The sequence below is a fragment of the Cnephaeus nilssonii genome (genome assembly GCF_951640355.1).
Source record: "Cnephaeus nilssonii genome assembly, chromosome: 6".
NCBI lineage: Eukaryota > Metazoa > Chordata > Mammalia > Chiroptera > Vespertilionidae > Cnephaeus > Cnephaeus nilssonii.
Genome location: NC_137077.1, coordinates 69,520,416 through 69,543,218, shown reverse-complemented (window position 1 = coordinate 69,543,218; position 22,803 = coordinate 69,520,416). Strand labels below are relative to the sequence as shown.

General features: G+C 41.4%; 2 protein-coding genes across 2 annotated transcripts in view; both read right to left on the bottom strand.

The window, feature by feature from the left end:
• GLIPR1 (GLI pathogenesis related 1) overlaps window positions 1-9,715 on the bottom strand; it is a 29,989-nt gene extending 20,274 nt beyond the window's left edge. The window contains exons 1-4 of the mRNA XM_079773762.1: window positions 9,671-9,715; window positions 8,902-8,993; window positions 3,835-4,085; window positions 2,400-2,645 (exon numbers count right to left, since the gene is read on the bottom strand). Of these exons, the coding sequence (XP_079629888.1) occupies window positions 2,400-2,645; window positions 3,835-4,008 (420 nt within the window). The 5' untranslated portion in view covers window positions 4,009-4,085; window positions 8,902-8,993; window positions 9,671-9,715. The remainder of the gene's footprint in view (window positions 1-2,399; window positions 2,646-3,834; window positions 4,086-8,901; window positions 8,994-9,670) is intronic.
• A 9,086-nt stretch (window positions 9,716-18,801) lies between these two features.
• The window catches only part of GLIPR1L2 (GLIPR1 like 2), a gene marked incomplete at both ends in the record, with an annotated part of 37,052 nt that continues 33,050 nt past the window's right edge, over window positions 18,802-22,803 (bottom strand). Inside the window, 2 exons of the mRNA XM_079775474.1 lie at window positions 18,802-19,118; window positions 19,201-19,227. Of these exons, the coding sequence (XP_079631600.1) occupies window positions 18,802-19,118; window positions 19,201-19,227 (344 nt within the window). The remainder of the gene's footprint in view (window positions 19,119-19,200; window positions 19,228-22,803) is intronic.

Genomic DNA, 22,803 nt, shown 5'->3' with positions numbered 1-22,803 from the left:
CTTAACTTGCATTGTTTAAGAGTCTTTTGCCAATGTATCAGCCTTTTGATCTCTACATATTTGGTGTGCTGAGCTACTGGCCATTCTTTTGAAGTACCAGGCTCGTTTGTACAGATTGTACACCTTCCATACCTTCTTAATATTGCCTGGTGTTCTCTTCCCTTTCCTCTCACTTAGTTTTCAAGAACCAACTCATATGTTTCCTGCTGTGTGAACAACTCCTGTGTCTCCACACCTCCCTTTGGCCAGATAAGTGGCTCTGTCCTCTTTGCTCAAGGGCACTCTGTCAGTTTCTCCAAATAGCACTAGCCGCACAGTTTGTTATATGTCCATTCACACATATGCCTCTCTTCAAAGAAGGTCAACTCCTAAGGGTCAGGGCCATTCCCTGCTGAGTCCTTCATTCCCTGGCTCACTCCCCAGGTCTCCTCACTCCTACTTCTCCCTTGTAAAGTGTTAGCACATAAGCTATTGTCTCAAGTTCTGTTTTTAGGAACGCGTACTAAGACGTATGACCAGTGCCTTACAAAGTGCCTGGTGTAGGGTAGAAGCTTAAACGCTGCTTGAAGGAGAGTTGGCCTCCTCAAACTGGCAGTTATTTCTGGAGATTTAAACACCATCATGCACCCTGGCTGGTGTTGTTCAGTGGTTAGATTCCCTATCTAAGGCTTTACCTGGGTTGTAGGCTTGATCCCTATCCCTTATCAGGGAGCGTGTGGGAGGCAACCAATTGATGTATTGCTGTCACATCAAAGTCTCTCTCTCCCTCCCTTCCACTTTCTCTAAAAACCAATGGCAAAATGTCCTCAGGTGAGGATTAACCAAATAAACAAACAAATAAATACAAACACCATAATGCATAATGTTACCAAGTACCACTTGTAGGCAATCCGGATTTAGCTTTCTTGTCCTCTAGGACTTGTGGGAACCCAACAAAATTTATTCCCTGGGTAATTTTATTTGTAAACATAAACCAAAATTGATGGTTTATGGGATAAATTTAGGGGAACCTTACTTATTTTCCAAGAAATGGACATAATGCTACTGATGACTTCATAGCCCCTCCTTGCTTATAGTATGAAATTTTCACTGAAATCTGTCCTGTCCTCATCATACAATCATAATCTCTTTGTATCTGTGCTTACCTTGTTTTACCTATAACAATACCAGTGAAGTCAAAGGCTTTATAGAGCTGACCTCTATTAAGAATTTTTCTAATAACATTTGCTCTTTAAAAACTCTTGTTAGGAATGTTTTTGCCATCCTACCTCATTTCAACACATTCTTGCTCATTCAAACCTGTCCAACATAGATTAAGTCCCTTTAGTTCCTGGTTTAACAAGGACTACCAGGAAATAAACTTAAGTAAACAAAACATGTCCAGCAAGCAGACAGCTCAAGTGGAGTGGGGTGGGGTGAGGTGGGGAGGGATGAGATGGGGTGGGTTGGGGTGGGGTGAGGTTGGGTGGGGTGGGGTGAGGTGAGGTGGGGTGGGATGGGGTGTGGTGGGTATGGAGGGATTGAGCATAAAAGAGAGAGAGCTCATGAACATGGACAACAGTGTGGTGATTGTGGCAGGGGGAGGGGTGTAGAAGAGGGCATAGAGGGGATAAATGATGGAAAAATAAAATAAAGAAACACACACACAGACACACACACCCATGTCCAGTCCAGAAAGTAGCCTATGGAGAAGACTTCGGAAGACACTACCTAGGAACTTCTTCCCATAAAGTTGCCAACATGAGTTAGGGTTAAGGAGCTAAAACCAGCTTGAGTGAAAAACAAAACAACAACAAAATCTCAATGGGAGGCTCTGAATGTTGCTTTGGGACTAATATTGATTTGGGGGCAGAAAAGCCACAGCATTGTTTATACTGTGGCTTTTGGTTTACATGTTGGTCTCTCTCTAGGGGGTGTAATTTTTTTTCCTCCTTTTGTGACACTTGATAAGCTCTTGATCCACATTCAAAAGAATTGGAGAATATGAAAGCATCAATTCTTATTGATACTTCTGTCTGAGAGGCTCATTTCTCCCAATTTTGTAGTTCCAAAACAACGGCCTCACCTTTCATGGAGCACTCGTACTTGACCAGCCACTCTTAAGGCCCTGAGATTGCTTACAAGGGAATAAAGCCCCATGGGAAGAGAGCTGTTATCAAAATCATTCCAAGCCATGGTGGGCCTTCATATGTCACCTATGTCCACTTAACTAAACTGTTCAACCACCAACTCTGCTATTGGACTCTTCCATTTATTTATTTTTAAGAGTAAACCTGTAATCCAGACTCTGTCATATTGACAGCTATACTAGCTTCCTATATATTTTCTTAACACTAGGTTCCAGTTTTGTCCTCACCCATGAAAAGATGGTCTCAAGAGAATACAGCGCAGATGCTTACCTGAGTGTAATGGCCACAGACCTTGCTGCATTCCCGAGTCTTGAAGTCATAGTATTCAACTTCATTGTACCAGCTTGTGATGGCTGAAGACACAGAAAAGATGGACTGAGTCCCACTCCAGATGTTTTCTCCCAGTGACGTGAAATTTGGGTGCAGCAAGTGGGGTGTCTTCAGCTGTACGTTATGTGAAAACTGACATTTTCTTGCCCATGCTTTTGCAATTCGGGCTAGCACTGGGTCCCAGGTCTGCAAAAATAAATATTAAACAACAAGAGGGTCAAGAATGGAATCTATATATGCAACCATGTAACTGGAGTGAGCAAAGTGGGAATTTAAATGGGGAATGAGGTGTGATGACAAGAATAGAGAAGGAACCACTGCACATGGTCCTCTATATAGGCATGGTCTTCAAGTAATAACTAGGACTACTAGAAAGCGCGAGCAACTGATTTCGTGGAATTTAGAATCTGGGTGATTGACACAGACCAACATTTCACGGAAGATCTGTTACAGGTTTCCTGGCTATCCAAAAGTAGAGCAGACCTATGAACACTTTGGTTAGCCAAAATCGGGGTAAAGCGAAAAAGCAATTACCTTAGGACACGTCTTGCTACTGATGCACAAAATAAATGGAAATAAAGCACAAATGCCCACAGACACGGGTCAAACCTTGATGCTGTGACGCCGAGTGTAGCTCCTGGGAGGAGCTTGCCAGGGTGCAAGCTGCCTCTGTACGTACAGCTGGAAACCAACACTGACCACTCCTTTTGCTTTCACTTGTTTTTCATAGAAGGGAAGACCCTCTTCAGGTGTCTTTCAGTTGGACAAAACAGGTAGGGATGTAGGCCTTTTCATAAAGCAAAGTGGCATAAAGAGAACTTTCTAAAAGCAAGAGCTATCCGTATGTGCAAAATACTGTGTGCTGTTTAACATCTTTTAGAAAATTTAATAACCACAATACTTGACACCTTAAGGAGCTCAGAAAGGCTAAAAACAGCTCAAAGCCACAGAACTGGGATTCATACCCAAACTCGAGTGAATCAAAACCTAATGTGTCCCCATCTCCATTTGCTGTCTTCCTGAGAAAGTCAGTACTCTGCTGGCCACAAACGATTACACTTAGAGCCAAACAAACACAAAACCCTCACAAAAATGAAAAGGGAACAAAAGACAAAAAGAGAAGTGCAGTCTATCTATGCCCAGAGGGGAGGAAGTGACCACAAAGAGAAGTAAAATGTATTTGCCCAGCTGTTGACAGATAGATGCACCGGGTTTGTTTTGATCACAGACTGTAAATTTACTGAGCACATTAATCACAAAAACACACACAACACAAACAACAGCATCCAGGGTTACCAAGGATTCACCTCCAAAAATCAGCACACATTAGTTGTTTTTGACTGACTTACGCCACAAACACTGGTATTTTCCTTACCATGTACAGCATATCACTGGCTGCCGGCTTCACCTCTGATCGGAGCTTGTTATGAAAGTGAACACAGTCTTTGATAAACTCTTCATTGTCGATATCTGGTAAACCACTTGCTGAATATGTGTAACTGGAGACCACAGAAACCGTCCAGGCTGTCAGAGCAAGGGTGACTCGCATGCTCGGGCATCTGGCGCGGAGCCACCGCAGGTTCTGTCTGTGCGTGTCTCGGTTTTGCAAAACACAGCCCACTTCAGCTTTGAGAAATAGGAAAGTAGGACACGAGTGACAAGTTTGAAGATATGGGTTTCTCCATATATGGTGTGCTGCTTTTAACCCTGTTTTCAGTGGTTCTCAGTGCACCTATTACAACACAGATTTTTATGAGGCTGAGTCAGACTTTTGTCTGAGTTGGGGGATATTTCCAAAGGAAACTCTGGAATCTCCAGAAATAACAGTTTCAGTTTTTACAGAGGTTCTGCTGGTTAAATAAAAACATATCTCTTACTTGTAGAAATGCTTTTTAAAAACTTCTCTGGGGGGCCCTGGCCAGTGTGGCTTAGTAGGTTGAACATCATCCCTTGCACCAAGAAAGAGGTCCCCAATTCAATTCCTGGTGGAGGCACATGCCAAGGTTTCAGGTTCGATCCCCAGTAGGGGGCGTGCAGGAGGTGGCTGATGGATGTTTCTTCCTCTCCCTTCCTCCCTCTCTCTCTCTCAAAACATTTTTTAAAAAACAACTTTTTTTTTTTTTTTTTGGAGTATGTAGTTAACATCATAACTTGACCTAGATTTGTCCTTTTAAATATATGATGAGCTCTCTTATTTCTTGGGGAGAAATGATGTGTAATTCTTTATACCCCTATATATATCTCTCTCTGATTATATTTTACTAGTAAAATATTTAGGTTCCAAAAGGCTCTAGTCACCCATTACATTGAGAATGAGGATGCCTGGGTGAGAATGGACAAAGACAAAGAATCCAGAAAGGAAGAAAGACTATGATATTTGCCAATCAAATACAAACACATGACTGCCGCTGTGTCTGTGTGATAACACTTCAAACCATAATGACTTGAGATAAGCCAGTTTTATATATGCCAGTGTTGCAAGTTAACTCTATCTACTTCACATCCTCTGAACAATCAGAAACCCACACTCCAAAGACAGGAAGGTTACAGAAATAGACACCACAGTTTGTTCGGTAGATTAGGTAATGTTCAAGAGTGATTTCCTTTGGCGAAATGAGTAGTACTCAGTGATGGTTTGTAAAAAGATGGAACATACCCTCCTGCCGTTGCGTAAAGGAGGTAAAGAAAAAGCCAAGCACAGCACTCCAGAGACCTGTCTCAGAGGCCCCTGTCCCCGGCCTTGACTCAGACCTGACTTCAGACCTGGCCAGTCCTGGCTTCGGAATGAATTTCAAGTGAGCCTCTCCTAGAATTGTATGATTGGAGTGTCCAAGGACAGAACAGGACTGTGTTCTGTTTGCTAATGAATGTTTATATATTTAGCAGCACTTGTCCAAGACTTGCTTTCATACTAGCATACCATCAAATACTGAGGTTCTGGGGGAGGGGGAAATGGCCTTTGATAGACCAGCTCCACTGCATGAGGCTCCCCCTTTTATGAAAAGAGCCCGACTCTGGGGGCCGTGCCAGTTCAGGTCAGTTGGCAGCAGCGATGACAAGCATTGAGCTGGGGTTTTTTATTTTCATATTCATTACCTCACTATCTCTCGCAGTAACTGTGTGAGATATACATTATTATTTGCACAGATGGCAATACTGAGACAAAGGGAGGTTAAGTAATTGGACCAAGAACATGACACTAGTAAGAGGCTAACAGAGGGCCTGTCTGATTGCAAATCCTGTTTCTCGTTGGTAAGAGCACACGTTCTTTAAGTTGTCTGGGTCCAAATCAAGTCCTGTGTACTGGCAGCATGACTTTGTGCTTTTTACTTCCCTGGGCCTTGGCTTCCTTCTCTGTAAAATTGGGATAATAAAAGTACCTCCTTATTGGGTAGATAAGAAATTATTTGTAAAAAAAATCGTAGAAAGTGCCCTGACACACAGTATTGTACAGATGAACTATTATCATCATTGCTTCCCTTCAATCACCCCAGTTATAAGTAGACACAGTACATAGGTACACTGAGAGGACGTTTACCATGGAACATAAGCTCATGGTTAGAAAACTAGATCTTGGCACCATAAAAATTACTGCTCTAGATTCACAGTGGACTTTGATGCAAATTATATCACACATGCAGAGATTCGTTTTGCTAAATGAGGTCACAATTTTATATAATCCTGATTTTTTCTACTTACCATAATCTCATAAGTATGTTTTGGGTTACTGTGACACTTATAAACATTTTGAGGGTTTCACCATGCTTCCTCAAAGGCATACATTGTAATTTACATAACAAGTTAGTGTTGGCTATTCAGATTTCTTTCCATTTTTCTTTATTATAAATAATGCTACTGTGGATATCTTTATACATAAGGCATATTCCATATTTAGTAGGATTGACTCCTAGAAAGAAAATTACTAGATAATGAGCTGTGTTTTAACTATTTCAAATATAGAGTACCCAATTACCCTCTTAGAACTTGAACTAATTTCTATTGCTATCATCATCATATGGGCATTAAGACTATATATTATTTTAAACATCAGAACTCTGTGTATATATGTATCAGGTTGTGCATATTATCAGAGAACCAGAGCCAGATACTAGTTAAAGCAACAAAGATAGATTTTATTCAGAAAATACTGCAATAGGAAAAAGAAACCTCAGCATAAATTGTGCTCAATTCCTAATACAATAAAGACAGCTGGAGATTTACAGCCAAGGGTTAGAGTGGGAGTTGGGGGGGAGGGAAAATGAGTGGATGGAAAATTACTAAGAGCAGTCCAGAGTGATCAGATATCAAGGGTGGGGACTAAGGAATTTGGTTACATATTGAGAGTGATCAGATATCAAGGATGGGAGATATTTTCTCTAAGCTGACATGGCAGGATTCTCGCTGACACTGGTCTATGCAGGTCTGGCAAGGATGGGGGAGGGAGCAAGACTGAGGCCTCCTCCAGAACAGGGCTTAGAGAAATCTGACTAAAGTTTGGTCAAAGAGAGTGTTTTGTCCATATACATAATTAAGTACTTCCTCCTTTTCCTCCCTTTGCATTCTAGGATTAGTTTATAGCCTCTTAACTTTAGCTGACCTCAAGGCATAGTTTCTCCAAAGAAGCAGTCACTGCTGGTGGGAATGCAGACTGTTGCAGCCCTTATGGAAAACAGTATGGAGTTTCCTCAAAAAATTAAATATGGAACTGCCATTGGACCCAGGGATCCCACTTCTAGGAATATATTATAAGAAACCCGAAACACCAATCAGAAAGAATGTATGCACCCCTATGTTCATAGCAATGCAATTTACAATAGCTAAAATCTGGAAACAGCCCAAGTGCCCATCAGTAGATGAGTGGATAAAAAAACTGTGGTACATTTACACCATGGAATACTATGTAGCTATAAAAAAAGGGATCTCTTATCCTTTGAGACAGCATGGAGGGACCGGGAGAGCATTATGTACATGAAATAAGCCAATCAGAGAAAGACAAGTATCATATGATCTCACTCATCTGTGGAATCTAGAGAACAAAATAAATTCTTGGAACAAAGAAGCAGTCACAGTGGAATTCCTAACTGTTGCCCTTGATATGCTGTATCGTTTAACAGGAGAGAGAGCATCCAAACCAAATTTACAAACACTGGGATCAATTCTGCTTTATTCTTAAACAGAGTAGTCGCTTTTTAAGATATGAATTCAAAGGTAATTTTACAATGAGAACTGAGTACCCGACATTTCTAAGCTCTTAAACATTGCTTTACTTTTCCTAGCAATAATTCTCAAAACTTTCTTGAGCATAGACATGTCTCAGAGAGAAATATCTACTGAAGGTTCACATGCTCTTTGCTGCATTTCTTAATTTGTAATGGTCCAAATATGAGTTAGCTCAATTCAGCATATAATCGGCCTGGTGTTCCCTTTTCTGTTTCTCCATGGAGTCATGCTGTTCTGATTTGAGTAAGTTCGTGCTCTGCACTCTCTCAGTTCCTGCAGGGCCTCTCTGCTGGGGTGATTCAGAGGGTGACTCACAGGCTTCAGCAGCCACACTAGCAGCTACTCGGAAGCTGTACAAAGATCTTTGTACAAACGGCAAATTGTGTGCAGGAAAATCAGCTCTTTTGTGGACAGAGAGAGCTGGTGTGCCGTTACCAATAACAACATGCCTTCACCTTCTGCTGGTTAGCTTCTACTCTGTTCAAGACTGAGGAAGTCTAATAGTTGTATGTTGGACTATTCCACCTACTTAGAGGGGAGCTATCTTCTGCCAATTCCTAGGACAGCGATCCACGGCCTTACATTTTTCATCTCATGGCCCAGCGTGTTCTCAGTTACTGTTTACTTCATTGTAATCCTAGAGAGTCTGTATTATAATGCTGCATTTTTGATGAGGAAATTGAGGGCCAGCATTAAGTAATTTGTTCAAGTTCACACAGTTAGTAAAGAAGTGAATTAAACTCAGGGTTATCTTTCTTCTTTATACCAATGACTCACACATCTTGTGCATTAGAATACCCACCCTGTACCAACCCATCCAGTGCTTTTAAGCAGCCGTCCACAGTGTTTCTCAGATATGGCCAGAGTTGGAGGACCGATTTTACATCATGATGATTCTCTGTGCCCTGATGACATCTGCTCTGTGGCTAACTGCTTAGGCTAAAGGCACTCAGTCACTCTCATTCACTGTATCTTGGGATGTTGGGACCCAAATCCTCCCAGCTTTGTACTGCCGCTTCCAGACCATTGCTACACAGCCTTTCCTCTGTGTTTCTTTGAGGGGTATGATATTCATTTATACTGAATTCTGCTTTTGCCATCATCCTCCTCAGGCCTCCCCTACAACTGTCTTTGTCTCCATGTGAATTATCTAACACTCTACCCACAACTCGACTTCATTGATTTGAATAAATAATTCACATATAAATATCTTGGGCCTTACCAGCTGGAGTTGTAGGCAGTTAGACAGCCATGAGCAGAGCAAGGACGGTGGGCCAGGCACAGAAGGTCACCAGGATGGAAAGCGCCAGGTGCCTAGCAAAGGACAATTGTAGGGTGGGACCTCGCCCCCTTCCCGCCCCCAGGGTGACTTTTCCTCCCCTAGAATGTCACTGCCAATGAGGTTTGGAACCCCTGACTTTCCTCCCTAGAGATAACATCTAAGCCTCAATTGTATTTCAGCTCCAGGCCCAAATAAGCAACAAAACCAGCCTCAGGACCAACTGCATGGAATAAAGACCCCCTCTTAGTGTGAACCAATCAGTGGAGACCACAACCCTGAAAGGACACACCTGGAAAACTGCTGAATGTTCTACTGAGATCTACTGGGACCTCCCATAAAATCTCTGCCCTTAACCTTTTGCACTCGGATGTCGAGATTAAAATTACTCTTTGAATGTATCAATAATTTGAAATATAAAAAAAATCCAAATAAATAAGTTTGTATGAAAAGAAACTCCAGTTTTTTTATTCTACTGCCGCGCTTTGTAAAATCTGGGGTATTTAAAAAATTAAATCCCGAGTAGAATAAAGGAATCGAGAAAAAAGCAAGCGAGTGCAAAGGGTTAAAAGCCTTAGGACCTAGGACCCAGCTTGCTCTCCCTCCTTGGAGCACACTCTTGCCTGTCCCTTCCTCTTCCCTCTCCCCCGCTCCCCTCTAGTCACATTACCATCAGCTTCCTCGCCCCCAAGCTGCACGGGTCCTTCTTTACCTCTGTAACGTGTGTCCTCAGCCCATTTCTTCCAGCAATTACTGTTTCTACCTGCACAATTCACCCAGTCAATGTTCTCTTACAGTGTGGGTCTTGCTCTGAATTCTTTCCTGGCCAGAACCCAAGAACTGAGGTTGCTGAACCCAGGTGTGGTCTGACCCGCTTGGTCAGACACCTGGCGCTGTTCCCAAAGCACACAACAGAGTCTGGCTACTTCCAAACTCCACCTGGAAGTGCCCTAGCTCCAAATTCTTACTCTTTGGCCACGGTGTTCTCCCTTCCATCTCTCAAGCACTGGCCCTGCCGCTGCTTCCACATCTGCTGTCCTTATTCCTGGTGACTCACAAGCCTCTCACCTCGTGCTGTTCCTGCGGCCTACACCAGGGCTACTGAGCACCTGAAATGTAGCTGGTCTCAATGGGAATGTGTTCTAAGTGTAAAACATACCCTGGATTTTAGACTTGGTATGAACAAAGGATGCAAAATACCTCCTCAATACTTTTAATATTGATTACATGTTGAAGTGATAATATTTGTGATCTGTTGGATTAAATAAGATCTATTATAAAAATTCATTTCACCTCCTTCTTTTTACTTTTATAATGTATCTACAACAACATTTAAAGTAACCTGTGTGGTTTTCATATATTTCTATTAGACAGTGATGTTTTAAATAAATAATTAATATTAGTATGAATATAGTGACTAACGAAAGTATGGAATGATAGAATTTAGGAATATTTTCAACTAGGAACTTTGTGTATAGACATATACTTAAAATAATATTTTGTTTTTTATAATTCTCCAAACCATATAGTAAATTTAAGTTTCTCATTTACATGAGATTAGAATTAGAAAGAAGTTATTGACAACGCTATCCCCATTATTAGAAGATTCTATAGATTCTGTACTAACATTTTGTTTAATATAATTTTATTGATTTCAGAGAGGAAGAGAAAGGGAGAGAGAGGTAGTATCATCAACAATGAGAGAGAATCATTGATGGGCTGCCTCCTGCATGCCCCTCACTATGGATCCAGTCAGCAACCCGGGCATATGCCCTAACCAGGAATCGAACCATGATCTCCTAGTTCATAGGTTGACATTCAACCACTGACCCACACTGGCTGGGCCTAACATATTCTTGTGTAACAATTAAAATATAGGCCTCTTCATTATCCAAGTATTCATATTCAATTCACCACATTACAAGCTGGCATAGGGCAGCTAAAGCAGTCATCACACAAACACAGAAACATTTGCTAATAAATGTATATTGAGTAATTTCCAATTCAAACATTCCTATTCCCATATCACTAACACTTAATCCTAACAGGAAGACTCAATATCTTTGTAGCTTTCATGTTAATTTCACATACTGTCATCTTACAATACAAGGTAAATGCAATAGAATAAATCAACTGCAACATGAGTGAGATTGCAATTCTTATAAAAGATTTAAGATTTTAGAAATTTATTAAAAAGTTGTTGACATCCCTGGCTGGTGTGTTCAGTGGTTAGAGCATCAGCACATGCGGGAGGCAACCAATCAGATGTGTCACTCTCACATTGATGTTTTTTTTCTCTCTCTCTCTCCCCTTCCATCCCTCCTTTCCTCTCTCTCTAAAAGTCAGTGTAAACAATATTGGGTGAGGATTAAAAAAAGAAAAAAGCTGTTGACGAGTAAAATGTTGACTAGAATTAAATTGGTTAAAAATTTTTTTGGTTAATCCTCACCCGAGGATATTTTTTCTATTAATTATTAGAGAGTGGAATGGGTGGAGATGGAAGAGGAGAAAGATTGAGATTGAGGGAGAGAGAGAGAGTAACATGGATGTGAGAGAGACATCAATCGGTCGCCTTCTGCACACACACCAATGGGGGCCAGGGATCAAATCTGCAACCCAGGTACCTGTCCTTGACTGGGTATTAACCGGAAACCCTTTGGTCCACAGGCCAATGCTCTAATCACTGAGACACACAGACCAGGGCTAAATTGGTTAATATTTGAAGGAGAACAAATAAACAAAATAATGACTTCATTAGTCCTTACAAAGAGAATGATTTAAATGTCAAAGTATTACAAGAATTCTGGGGGAAATTGATAAAGAACTCTGATATATATATTCCTATTTACTTTGAAAGTCAAATGTGAAGTGAAATATGCTGTTTTGTGTTACCACATAACTTTTTAATAAAAAGTTATTCCAATCCCCTCAATCAACATTCATTTTATTCTTTTCTGTTTCTAAGAATTAGTAATTGGTTGCACATCTCACTTAAACATTTGTTAAATATGAGGAAGAAAGAACTCAATTTCCAAATTTTCATTTTGATTTTTCAAAGGAAAATCCCATTTAAGTTTTTTTTCTTTACATTTTATTTTTAATTTTTGATCCTCATTAAAGTATATTTTCTTTAAATAGTCCTGATACCAATTATCTTAAGATAATTGTGATAGATAAATTTTAAACATCATTATACATTTAAACAAGATAAATTTACTTTCTAAGTAAATAAAAATTAAAAAATGAATAAATATTAATAGGTTAGTGCGTATGTTTATGAAGTGTTTACATCATATTGAATAATGCTGCTAGTTAGTCATCATAAGTAAAACTTGTTAGGCATCTGAACATAACTCAAGTGTTTATAGGTAGAAACACAAGATATAAATGGGCAAAGAGATAATGTAACCAATATAATCTTACAGCATTGAGACTTACCCAATCAGTGTTTACACTGTTCAATTGGCTACACATTTTTAGCATAGTTAATGTCTTACATCTAAGAAGAAAATTCTTTTCCACTTGCTCAACCCAAAGAAAATTGTGGTTTCAACCACAATTTTGCTGTTTCCTTTGGACATTTTAGTTCTCCGCTTTCTTTTTCTGTTTCCTTTTTGCAGTTTCTTTGCTAAAGCATCTTCTAAAACATGTTCTGCCAGCTGTGGTTCTGTAGTAGGCAGTTAGAGAGAAAAACAAACAAACTTAAATGGGATTTTCTTTTGAAAAAAATCAAAGTAAAAATTTGGAAATTATTTTCTTTCTTTCTCATATTCAACAAATGTTTAACTGAGATGTGCAACCATGGACTAATTCTTAGAGACAGTAAAGAATAAAATGAGTGTTGATTGAGGGGATAGGCCTGAGCAGAGCAGGAGGATGGGCCAGGGTCATCTGGCTAAGAGCCCAGCTGCCTAGCAACCGGTAAAACTACAAAGCCCTTGAGCAGCCACTCCCTTAAGCATTAGTCACTGGAGATATGTGTAAGCCTCAACTGTATTTCAGCTCCAGGCCCCAGAAAAGCAGCAAAACCAGGCAGAGCTATGCCATGGCTGACATCAGGACCCACCTCAATGACTGGGGACCCCCTGGGAAAGCTGATGAATATTCTATTTAGATCCTCCCCTGAGACCTCAGATAAAAGCCCTGCAGATGAAGGACCCAGCTCAGCTCAGTCTGTGGAGCAGTTCCCCCCCTTTTCCCACTCCCTCCCGCTGGGTGCGTTTTCCTTGCCTTTCTCTTTCTTTTAAGCTCCAAGGACCCTTCTTTTGCTTCTGTAACTTGTTTCCAGAGCCCATTTCTTCTAGGCTCACTTCTTCTGTGACTTTCTAAATAAACTTTCCCTTATGATTTGAGTTCTTTGGCTCTGAATTCTTAGACCTTGGTTCTTGTCTTTTTAAAAAATATATATTTTTATTGATTTCAGAGAGAGGAAGGGAGAGGGAGATAGAAACATCAATGATGAGAGAGAATCATCAATAAGCTGCCTCCTGCATGCCCCCTACTGGGGATTGAGCCAGCAACCCGGGCATGTGCCCTGACTGGGAATGAACCTGTGACCTCTTGGTGCGTGGGTTGACGCTGAGCTGCTGAGCCACACTGGCCAGGCTTGAGCATCCTATATAATAAAAGGCTAATATGCAAATAGACCGAATGGCGGAACAACCGAACAACTGGTCTCTATGATGTGCGCTGACCACTAGGGGGCACATATGGAACATGGCGCGGTGGGATGGTGGAGCAGGTAAGCGGGGGTGCCAGATCAAGGCAGGGCAGTGGTTGCTGTTATCAGGGCGAGCCTCTGGTGGTTACTGAAAATTCTTTGCTCCTGTGCACCGCGGTCCTGCCTGGCGCTCACACCTGCTGCCAGTGCCAGAGCCACTGCTCATACCCACTACCGGCACCAGGCGCCAGTCCTGATCACTCAGTGCCATCAGCAGGTGCGAGCAGCAGCTACCAGCCTGATTGCCCCTGAGGGCTTCTCCACCTCCCCCTGCTCCTGAGGGGCGATCAGCGCAGCAGCCACCACTCAAACCCACTGCTGCTGCCGGCCCAATTGCTCTGCTCTATCAGTGGGTGTGAGTGGGGCTGGTGTTGGGATCAGGGTTGCCGGTAGACAGGGGACCAGTGGCCATGGCAGGAGGGGCCGAGCAGGGGCTCGGAGGATGGGCTGAGACCCGTCCCTGTGCCCACTGCAGCCTCGCGGCCCACAGTTCTTTTCAAGGTGCTCGAATTCATGCACTGGGCCCCTTGTCTTTTCATATGTCTATTGACCATCTGTATGTCCTTTTTTGGAGAATTGTCTATTCAGGTCTTTAGCCTATTTTTAAATTGGATTGTTTTGTTTTTGGTATTGTTTTATAAGTTCTTTATAAATATTGGATATTAAACCCTTATCAGATGTGTCATTGGCAAATATGTTCTCCCATTCAGTGGGTTGTCTGTTTATTTTGTTGATGGTTTTCTTTGCTGTTCAAAAACTCTTTAGTTTGATATGCCCTCTTCCATCCTTCATCCCCTGGCCCCCTGTCTCTATTTTACTTGGTAGTTCAGTTTGTTTATTAAATTCCATAGCCAGGCTGGTGTGGCTCAGCAGTTGAGTGCCAACCCAGGAACCAAGAGGTCTTCAGTTAGATTTCCAGTCAGGGCATATGCTTGGGTTGTGGGCTTGATCCCCAGTAGGGGGCCTGCAAGAGGTAGCCAATCAATGTTTCTCTCTCATTGATGTCTCTGTTGCTCTCTCCCTTCCTCCTCTCTAAAATCAATAAATTAAAAAAAATTTCCATATATGAGTGAAATTTTATGGTACTAGTCTTTATCTGACTGGCTTCTTTCTGATTGAAGAGTCTGAGATTATTTTAAGACTCTTTAATCAGAGTTCTCCAGGTCCATCCATGCTGTTAAAAAGGGAAAATTTTCTTTCTTTTTACAGCAGAGTAGTATCCCATTATGTAAAAACTAGTATCCCTTGTCTAAGTCCATGGGTTATGCATATCTACACTAATAAAAGAGAAATATGTAAATTGACCATACCTCTGCGACACCCACCAGCCAATCATGAGGTAATATGCAAATTAGGAGGACAAAGATGGCAGCGGCCCCGTCCCCCAGCCACTCCAGGTGCAGAGCGGACAGGCAGGGCAGGACACCAGCTATGAAGGGGAAGGCGGGGGTCGAGGGAGCTACAGGAGCAGTGCTCTGGCCTGAGCGAAGTGAAGCCTGTGGCCAGAGTCAGGGAGAAGCCTGCAGACTCCAGTCCGAGTCAGCGAAGAATCCAGCCGGAGCAGACTCTGGCTGGAGTGAAGGCAGAAGGCAGCGGCCAGAGCGAAGGCCTGGGTCCCGAATGCCGGAGGAAAACTGGTGCCGGCAGCCAGGTGAAGGAAGTCCCATTGCATGAATCTTCCATGTCTCTGGTTTATTTTTTTCATCAGTTTATTTTGTTCATCAGATTCCACATATGAGTGAGATCATGTGATACTTATCTTTCTCTGACTCACTTGTTTTACTTTCCAGGTCCCTCCATGCTGTCTCAAAGTGAAACGGAATTTTTAGACTGGAACCTGGATTCTTTGTCCATCAGAGTCGAAGAATGAATCCACAGACAGAGGGTAGTATAGCAAAGATGGAGAGTCATTAAAAAACAAGTATAGACTCCCACGTGGGAAGAGGGAAAGAGTTCCACAGAATAGACTCCCACATGGGGAGGGGGAAAGGGTCCTACTGAGTTCCTTTCCCCTATGGCGTATAAAGTCTGCCAATCCTGGTGCCTTGATATCCCCTCTGATTGGTCACTATTCCCTTAGACTGGTTACTATAGTAACTCCTGGGATCAAAGGTTGAACCTCACATGAGACATGTGAGGTTATCCCCTCCTCCTTCCATATTGTTTTCCTATTCCCTTTGGTCTTTCTTCTTTTCCTTCTGGATGAAGGAATCAGAAACAGAGATTTCAGCGTACTGGCTTAGATGTACAATGTAACCCTGGTCTTACCTAGGACCATATATCAATACTGAAGGGAGAGAAAGATGCAGTGGTGAAAGGTGCTAGGTTAGTAAATCAGTAATAAATGCTGTTATTAGAATATCAGAGCCTCTTGTTGTTATGGATGGTATGAGTGAGTAGGAAATCCTGCTGCTGCCACTGAAAGTTAGGAAAGCTTCATTACATAGGAATCCGGAGTAATCAAAGCTGAAAGACATAGGAAGTTTTAATAATACAGACCCCACCTCCCCCGTGTGGCACAAAAGGAAATTGTACTTCTGAAAGAAGAGAAGTGCTGCAAGGCAGAACATTGGGTTTTTAGACCTAATGACCTTTAATCGAGCTATTCATTAAACACTAATTTGAAATAATAATATGCACCGCTAAAAAAAAAAATCACCCCTATGCTCTTTGCAGCATTATTTACAATAGTCAAGAAGCAGGACAAGTGCCCATCATTAGATGAGTGGAGAAAAAGCTGCAATACATTTATACAAGGGATTACTGGGCTGAGGGACCCCACTGGTGCACGAATTCATGCCCCGGCCTCTAGTAACATATAGTGCATCCATAACTTACACACTTCTAGGGTGGAACTAGCCTACAGCAGCATTTCTTGATCTCTGCACTATGGACATTTTGAACCAGATAATTCTTTGCTCTGGGGCTGTCTTGAGCATTGTAGGATGCTTGCAGCATTCCTGCCCACTAGATACCAACAGTATGTTTCTGGTCATGATAATAAAAAATGTTTCCAGATATTGCCAAATGTCCCAGGGTCGGGGAGGGGTATAGCAAAATTGCACCCCATTATCAGCCACTGGCTTAAGGCAATCATAACCCGTGAAGTTGCCTGGAGAATATGTTAAAGAGTAGATGTAGAAATGTAGAAGTTAGTCATATTGGGAATTGAACATGATACCTTGAAGAATTTCTACTTACGCATCAGAATGTTGAGAAGTTAATTTATCTTCTGTCCTAAGTTGAACCACTTCACAAATCCAAAGTCAGTTTGTTTGTTTTTCATTTTAAAAATGGAAGCAATACTAACTCCATAGCATAGTTTTGAGTATAAAATAATTATGTGAAAACATTTTAGAAGCTACAAAGTGGTATATGAATATAAAATAATAATTTAAAAAAATAAAATCACTATGATAACCAGCCCTTTTATCTACCTAAGAATATTATATTTCTTAAGAGTCTGGGGAGAAAAATGGTTTGCCAGGGCTGACCAGCAGCCCCTGAGCGACAGATGAATGGATTACTCCGACACTGTGAAAAGAGGCTAAGGGACTGGTTATAGCAACCAGACAGCCTCAATTGCCTGCCTCGTTAGGCTTTTATTGCAGTTTTTTATCTTTAGATACAATCAGTAGGGTGAGTAATCTTGGGAGGACACTGTTTGCATTGTCCTCAAGGCAAGGGCACCCAAAATTAGGCATAAAGATTCCAGTAAGCACCCGGGGGTCTGCACAGACTTGTTTGGAAAGGTCAAGGCATAATTAGGGGTGCCCCATTTGACACTCCCCTAAGTCTCCCTTAAGTCGGAAGTCTGATAAACAGGGCAGGTGGCCTTCCACACACTTCCCTTTCCTCAGAATGTCCTCCTTACAAACCTTCCAACCAAGTCTCCTGTGCTTCCCAACAGAGGCTGACTTCATATATACATAATAGAGTTCATTAACATACAGTTTATCCCATTTGATGTATTTTGCTATGTTAGGTATTTTTATTCAGTTCTTTCATTAATATTAGCCGTAAGTAGTTAATTTATATTACTAATTTATGCACTTTTACTATACTTTAAAAATATTTTTATTGATTTCAGAGAGAGGAAGGAATAGGGTGAGAAGGATAGAAGCATCAATAATGAGAGAGCCTCATTGACTGGCTGCTTCCTGCATGCCCCCCACTGCGGAGTGAATCCACAACATGGGCATGTGCCCTGACCAGCAATGGAACAGAGACCTCCTGGTTCATTGGTGACCTCCTGGTTCATGGATTGAGCTCAACCACTGAGCCACACGGACTGGACTTTACTATATTATTTTAAATTAACTACAAGTAAATAATTATTTTTTTAAAGTTTATTTCATCACCTAAAATCAGAAGCAGTCAGATTGCTCAATTGTAACTAAGTAAGCCTTTGACATTTATTAGCCCTTGGTAGCAACACATTATTTAGCCTAATAAAGAATTACAGCAAGGCTTTAATGAAAGATTGCACATAAAGTAGAAATAATAAATTTATCTCCTAACAGCATATACAAGTACCACTTAAACCATTCCAAACATGTATATTACAAAAATAAATAATGATATTTGATGCCCTAACATCACATGGAGAATATCACCACCACCACAATCACCATTGCTAATAGCAACTATGATAGTAATGATAAAAACAGCAAAACCAAAAGTTATCTATTAAATGGTTGTCTTGAACTTGGAATGGTCTTAAATACCTCACAGGTAAATCTTAATGCTTGAGAAATTTATTAACACACATTAAAAATCTTAAAAACACAGAGATAGAAACATATTTAGAAAATGGGAATTTTCTCCTTTATCAGGACAACATAGTGAAATCTTAGTATTTCTATCATCACTTCTTTATATGTTTTTAGTTCCCAAGAGCTTGCCTTCCCATACTTATTAATAAAATACATGTTTTTGTTTGTTTCTTTGTTTTTCAAATTTAAATTTGTTGAATAAGTATGAGAAGGGAATAAAAGGTATTGCAATAGTGGCTTGTACATATTTTTTTCTTATTTGAACTCAAGTTCTTTTTTTTTTAAATGTTGTTTTTTGGTATTATACTTTTGTCCTATGATGGTGGTAATATCTTATCCCTCATCTTTCTAATCCTCCTTGTCTTCATCCTCCTCCTCCTCCTCTTCCTCCTCCTTCTCCTCCTCCTCCTCTGATTTCTCCTCTTCCTCTTCTTCTTCTTCCTCTTCCTCCTCTTCTTCCTCTTCTTCTTCCTCTCTTTTTGTTACCTCAGGGGGAAATGTCATCTGTTCTTCCAATAATATATTTGGAAAATGAGACTGTACTATCAAAACAATTGTGACACATAATGTAAAACTTAGTGTTCTCAAAAAGAAAATTAATAAGCAGAGTGGGTCACACACAAGTGGCCGGGGCACTTCCCATCTTGGATACCAAAAATGATAATCTGTCAATAAAAAAGCAATTGAAAACTGGATTTCACATAAAGTAGTTAAATTGTTCAAGAAACAAAGGACAACAATACATACATGTGGCTTCGTCACGATCTTCATTGCCTAGGGGGAAAAAAAGGAAGTCAATAAAGCATGACATATATTTTGTCTTTCTCTAAAATATAAAATAATTTTTCCAAAAATAATGACATCATTTTCCTAGCTCTCAGGCATCATACTATTATTATATTTGATTTCTGCTGTCCTACCAATACCCAACCATAAAGTCCAATATATCTTCTTTTAGTAAAGTCAGTCTGGCCTGCTACAGAGAACATGAAAGTATAGGAAGAGATGTGAATTCCAGAATTAATTCTGTCTCTAAATCATGTCATATATAAATCATGTTTGCTTTCTCAAGATTGTTATAGGATCAGTAATGTAGGACTCTACAACATCTCTTATTTTCATCTCTCCCCTACACTGATCATTGCAAATTAATCATCAGAATCTACTCACTTTCCTCATTGAATCTTTATTTTCAGAAGCTTTCAGTTGCTCTTCATTTCCTAGCTGGCAAAGTTAACTCTATAGTTTGGTTTTTGCTATCTAGCCCAAAGCTGTCATAATACCTTTCAGGAAATAAATTTTCTTTCCTCTGCTCACCTGGGCATAGAAAGTCAGATAACCTTTCCTGGATTCCACTAGGAAAAAGAGTGGGAGGCTAAATGAGCGCTCACACACAGAGGGCACAGTGGCAACCTGGGGCTTGTCTTGCAATGATAAAACCCTTAGAGAAAAATTTAGAAATCACTATTCCGGCACCTGTGAGATGAACCGAACTTCTGCCGGATTTTTGAGGTTATTTCAACCTTGTGTGCTTGGTCATATTTATTACTATGTATTTTATGTAAACGTTTCTATTTTACAGCTCATTTAAAAAAAATTACTATATAGTCTATATTTTTTTCAGCTTTATTCTGTGTATATCTATTGATTGCTTAGAATAAGCAGTGATGTAATTAGTACATTTCTTTTTTGCATCTTCCTTCATTTCTCATCAGCAATTTTTATTGATTACATTCTTCTTTTACTTTTGCACTTGATCAAATATTTAAGTACATTTATATTTACATCTCTTGTTTTTTTTTTCCATCACCACTTATCTGCCCTCTACACTCTTCCACCTCCCTCCACACCCCCTTGCAATAATCACCATACTGTTGTCTGTGTCCATGAGTTCTTTTTCTTTCTTTTTTTCTCAATCCCTCCACTCCCCAACTAACAACCCTCCTTCCAAGCTGCCGGCCTGCTTTCTATCTCTGAGCCTGTCTCTATTTTGCTTATTAGTTCAGTTTGTTCATTAAACTCCACATATGAGTGAAATCATATGGAACTTGTTTTTTTCTGACTGACTTATTTCACTTAGCATAATGTTATCCAGGTCCATCCATGCTAACACAAAGGATAAAATTTTCTTCTTTTTTACAGCTGAATAGTATACCATTGTGTAAAGGTACCATAGCTTTTCTTTTCCATATATTTTTATTATTGATTTCAAAGAGGAAGGGAGAGGGAGAGAGAGAAACATCAATGATGAGAGATAATCATTGATCGGCTGCCTCCTGCACACCCCACACTGGGGATTGAGTCTGCAACTCGGGCATGTGCCCCAACCGGGAATCGAACTGTGACCTCCTGGTTCATAGGTCGATGCTCAACCACTGAGCCATGCTGGCCAGTCTACCATAGCCGTTTTATACACTCATCTTCTGATGGACACTTGGGCTGCTTCCAAATATTGGCTACTATAAATAACACTGCAATTAACATATATTCTTTTAAATTAGTGTCTTGGGTTTCTTCAGCTAAATTTCCAGAGGTAGAATTGCTGGGTCATAAGGCAGTTCCTTTTTTTTTTTTCTTTTCTTTTGAGGTAACTCCATACTGCTTTGCACAGTGGCTGCACCAATCTGCATTCCTACCAACAGTGTACAAGGGTTCTCTTTCCTCCACATCCTTGACAACCCTTGTTTGTTGATTTATTGATGATAGGTGTGAGGTGATATCTCATGGTTTTAATTTTCCTTTCTCTGATGATTAGTAATGTTGGGGATGGGTTTATTTCTGGGCTCTCTATTTTGCTCCATTGATCTATATGTTTGTGTTTATGTTGTTTTTTTAAAAAAAATTATCTTTATTGTTGAAAGTATTACAGATGTCCCCTTTTCTCCCCTTGACCCCCTCTAACCTGCCCCCCCCCGGCCTTCCCCACACTATTGTCTGTGTCCATGGGTTATGCATATATATATTTAAGTTCTTTGGATAAGCTCTTCCCCTCCCCCCACCATCCCTCTGAGATTCGTCAGTCTGTTCCATGCTTCTATGTCTCTGGATCTATTTTGTTTATCAGTTTACTTCATTAGATTCAACATATGAGTGAGATCATATGATACTTACACTTATTCTTCTCTGACTATTGCTTCATGGTATTTCAAAGGGTAAGAGATCCTTCTTCTTTATAGCTGCACTAGAGGCCCAGTGCATGAAATCCGTGCACAGGTTGGGTCCCTAGGCCTGGCTGGTGGTCAGGGCCAATTAGGTTCCCCGCCTTCCTGCCTCCTCCTTCCCTTGCTGCCCATGCGCCTCCACTGCACAGTTCCCCGCCTCCTTGCCTCCCCCTTTCCTCCTTCCCTCGCTGCCTGCGTTCACCACCACCCACCCCGGTTCCCTGTCCTAGCCCTGGGCCTGGTCCTGATTGGGTGATCAGGACCTGCTGGCCAGGGGTAGGGACTGGGAGGTTGGCCAGCAGGCCCCAATCAGGGCCTGCTGGCTGGGAGGAGGAACAGAGGGAGGGACCTGAGAGGTTGGCCACCAGCCCCAAGGAGGGAGCTGGTCCTCGACCCCCCTGAGAAATGGGCTGCATCTGCCACCACCCACCCCCAGTTCACCGTCCCAGCCTGGAGGCCCAGCCCCGATTGGGAGATTGGGGCCTGCCAGCCAGGGCGAGGGACCAGGAAGTTGGTTAGCAAGCCCCATCGGTGATCTTGCATTGAGCGTCTGCCTCCTGGTGGTCAGTGTGCATCATAGCGACCGGTTGTTCCAGTCATTCCATCTTAGTGGTCGCTTAGGCTTTTATATACACTGAGTGGCCAGATTATTATGACCACCCCATCAGTACTTTGTTGGGCCACCTTTTGCCTTCAATACTGCGGTGATTCTTCTTGGCATTGACTCCACAAGATGTCGAAAGGTGATGCAAGAAATCTGACACCATGCCTGATGAATAGCACTGTCCAGTTCTGTGAGATTTGATGGCTGTGGAACCAGCTGCCTGATGGCTCTTTTAACTTCGTCCCACAAATGCTCAATTGGATTGAGATCTGGTGATTGTGGGGGCCACCTACGCAAGGTAAAGTCTCCCTCATGTTCTTGAAACCACTCCTGCACAATATTACCACCGTGGCATAGCACATTGTCTTGTTGGAAGAAGCCATCTCCATTGGGATGAACTTGATCAGCAACGATACTTAGGTATGTTGTGTTATTCAGACGTTGTTCCATACGGATTAAAGGGCCCAAATCGTGCCAGGAAAACATGCTCCAAACCATAACACTGCCCCCACCAGCTTGAAAGGTTGTACTCATGCATGTGGGGTGGATGCTTACATGCTGTTTCTGCCAAATTCTCACTCTGCC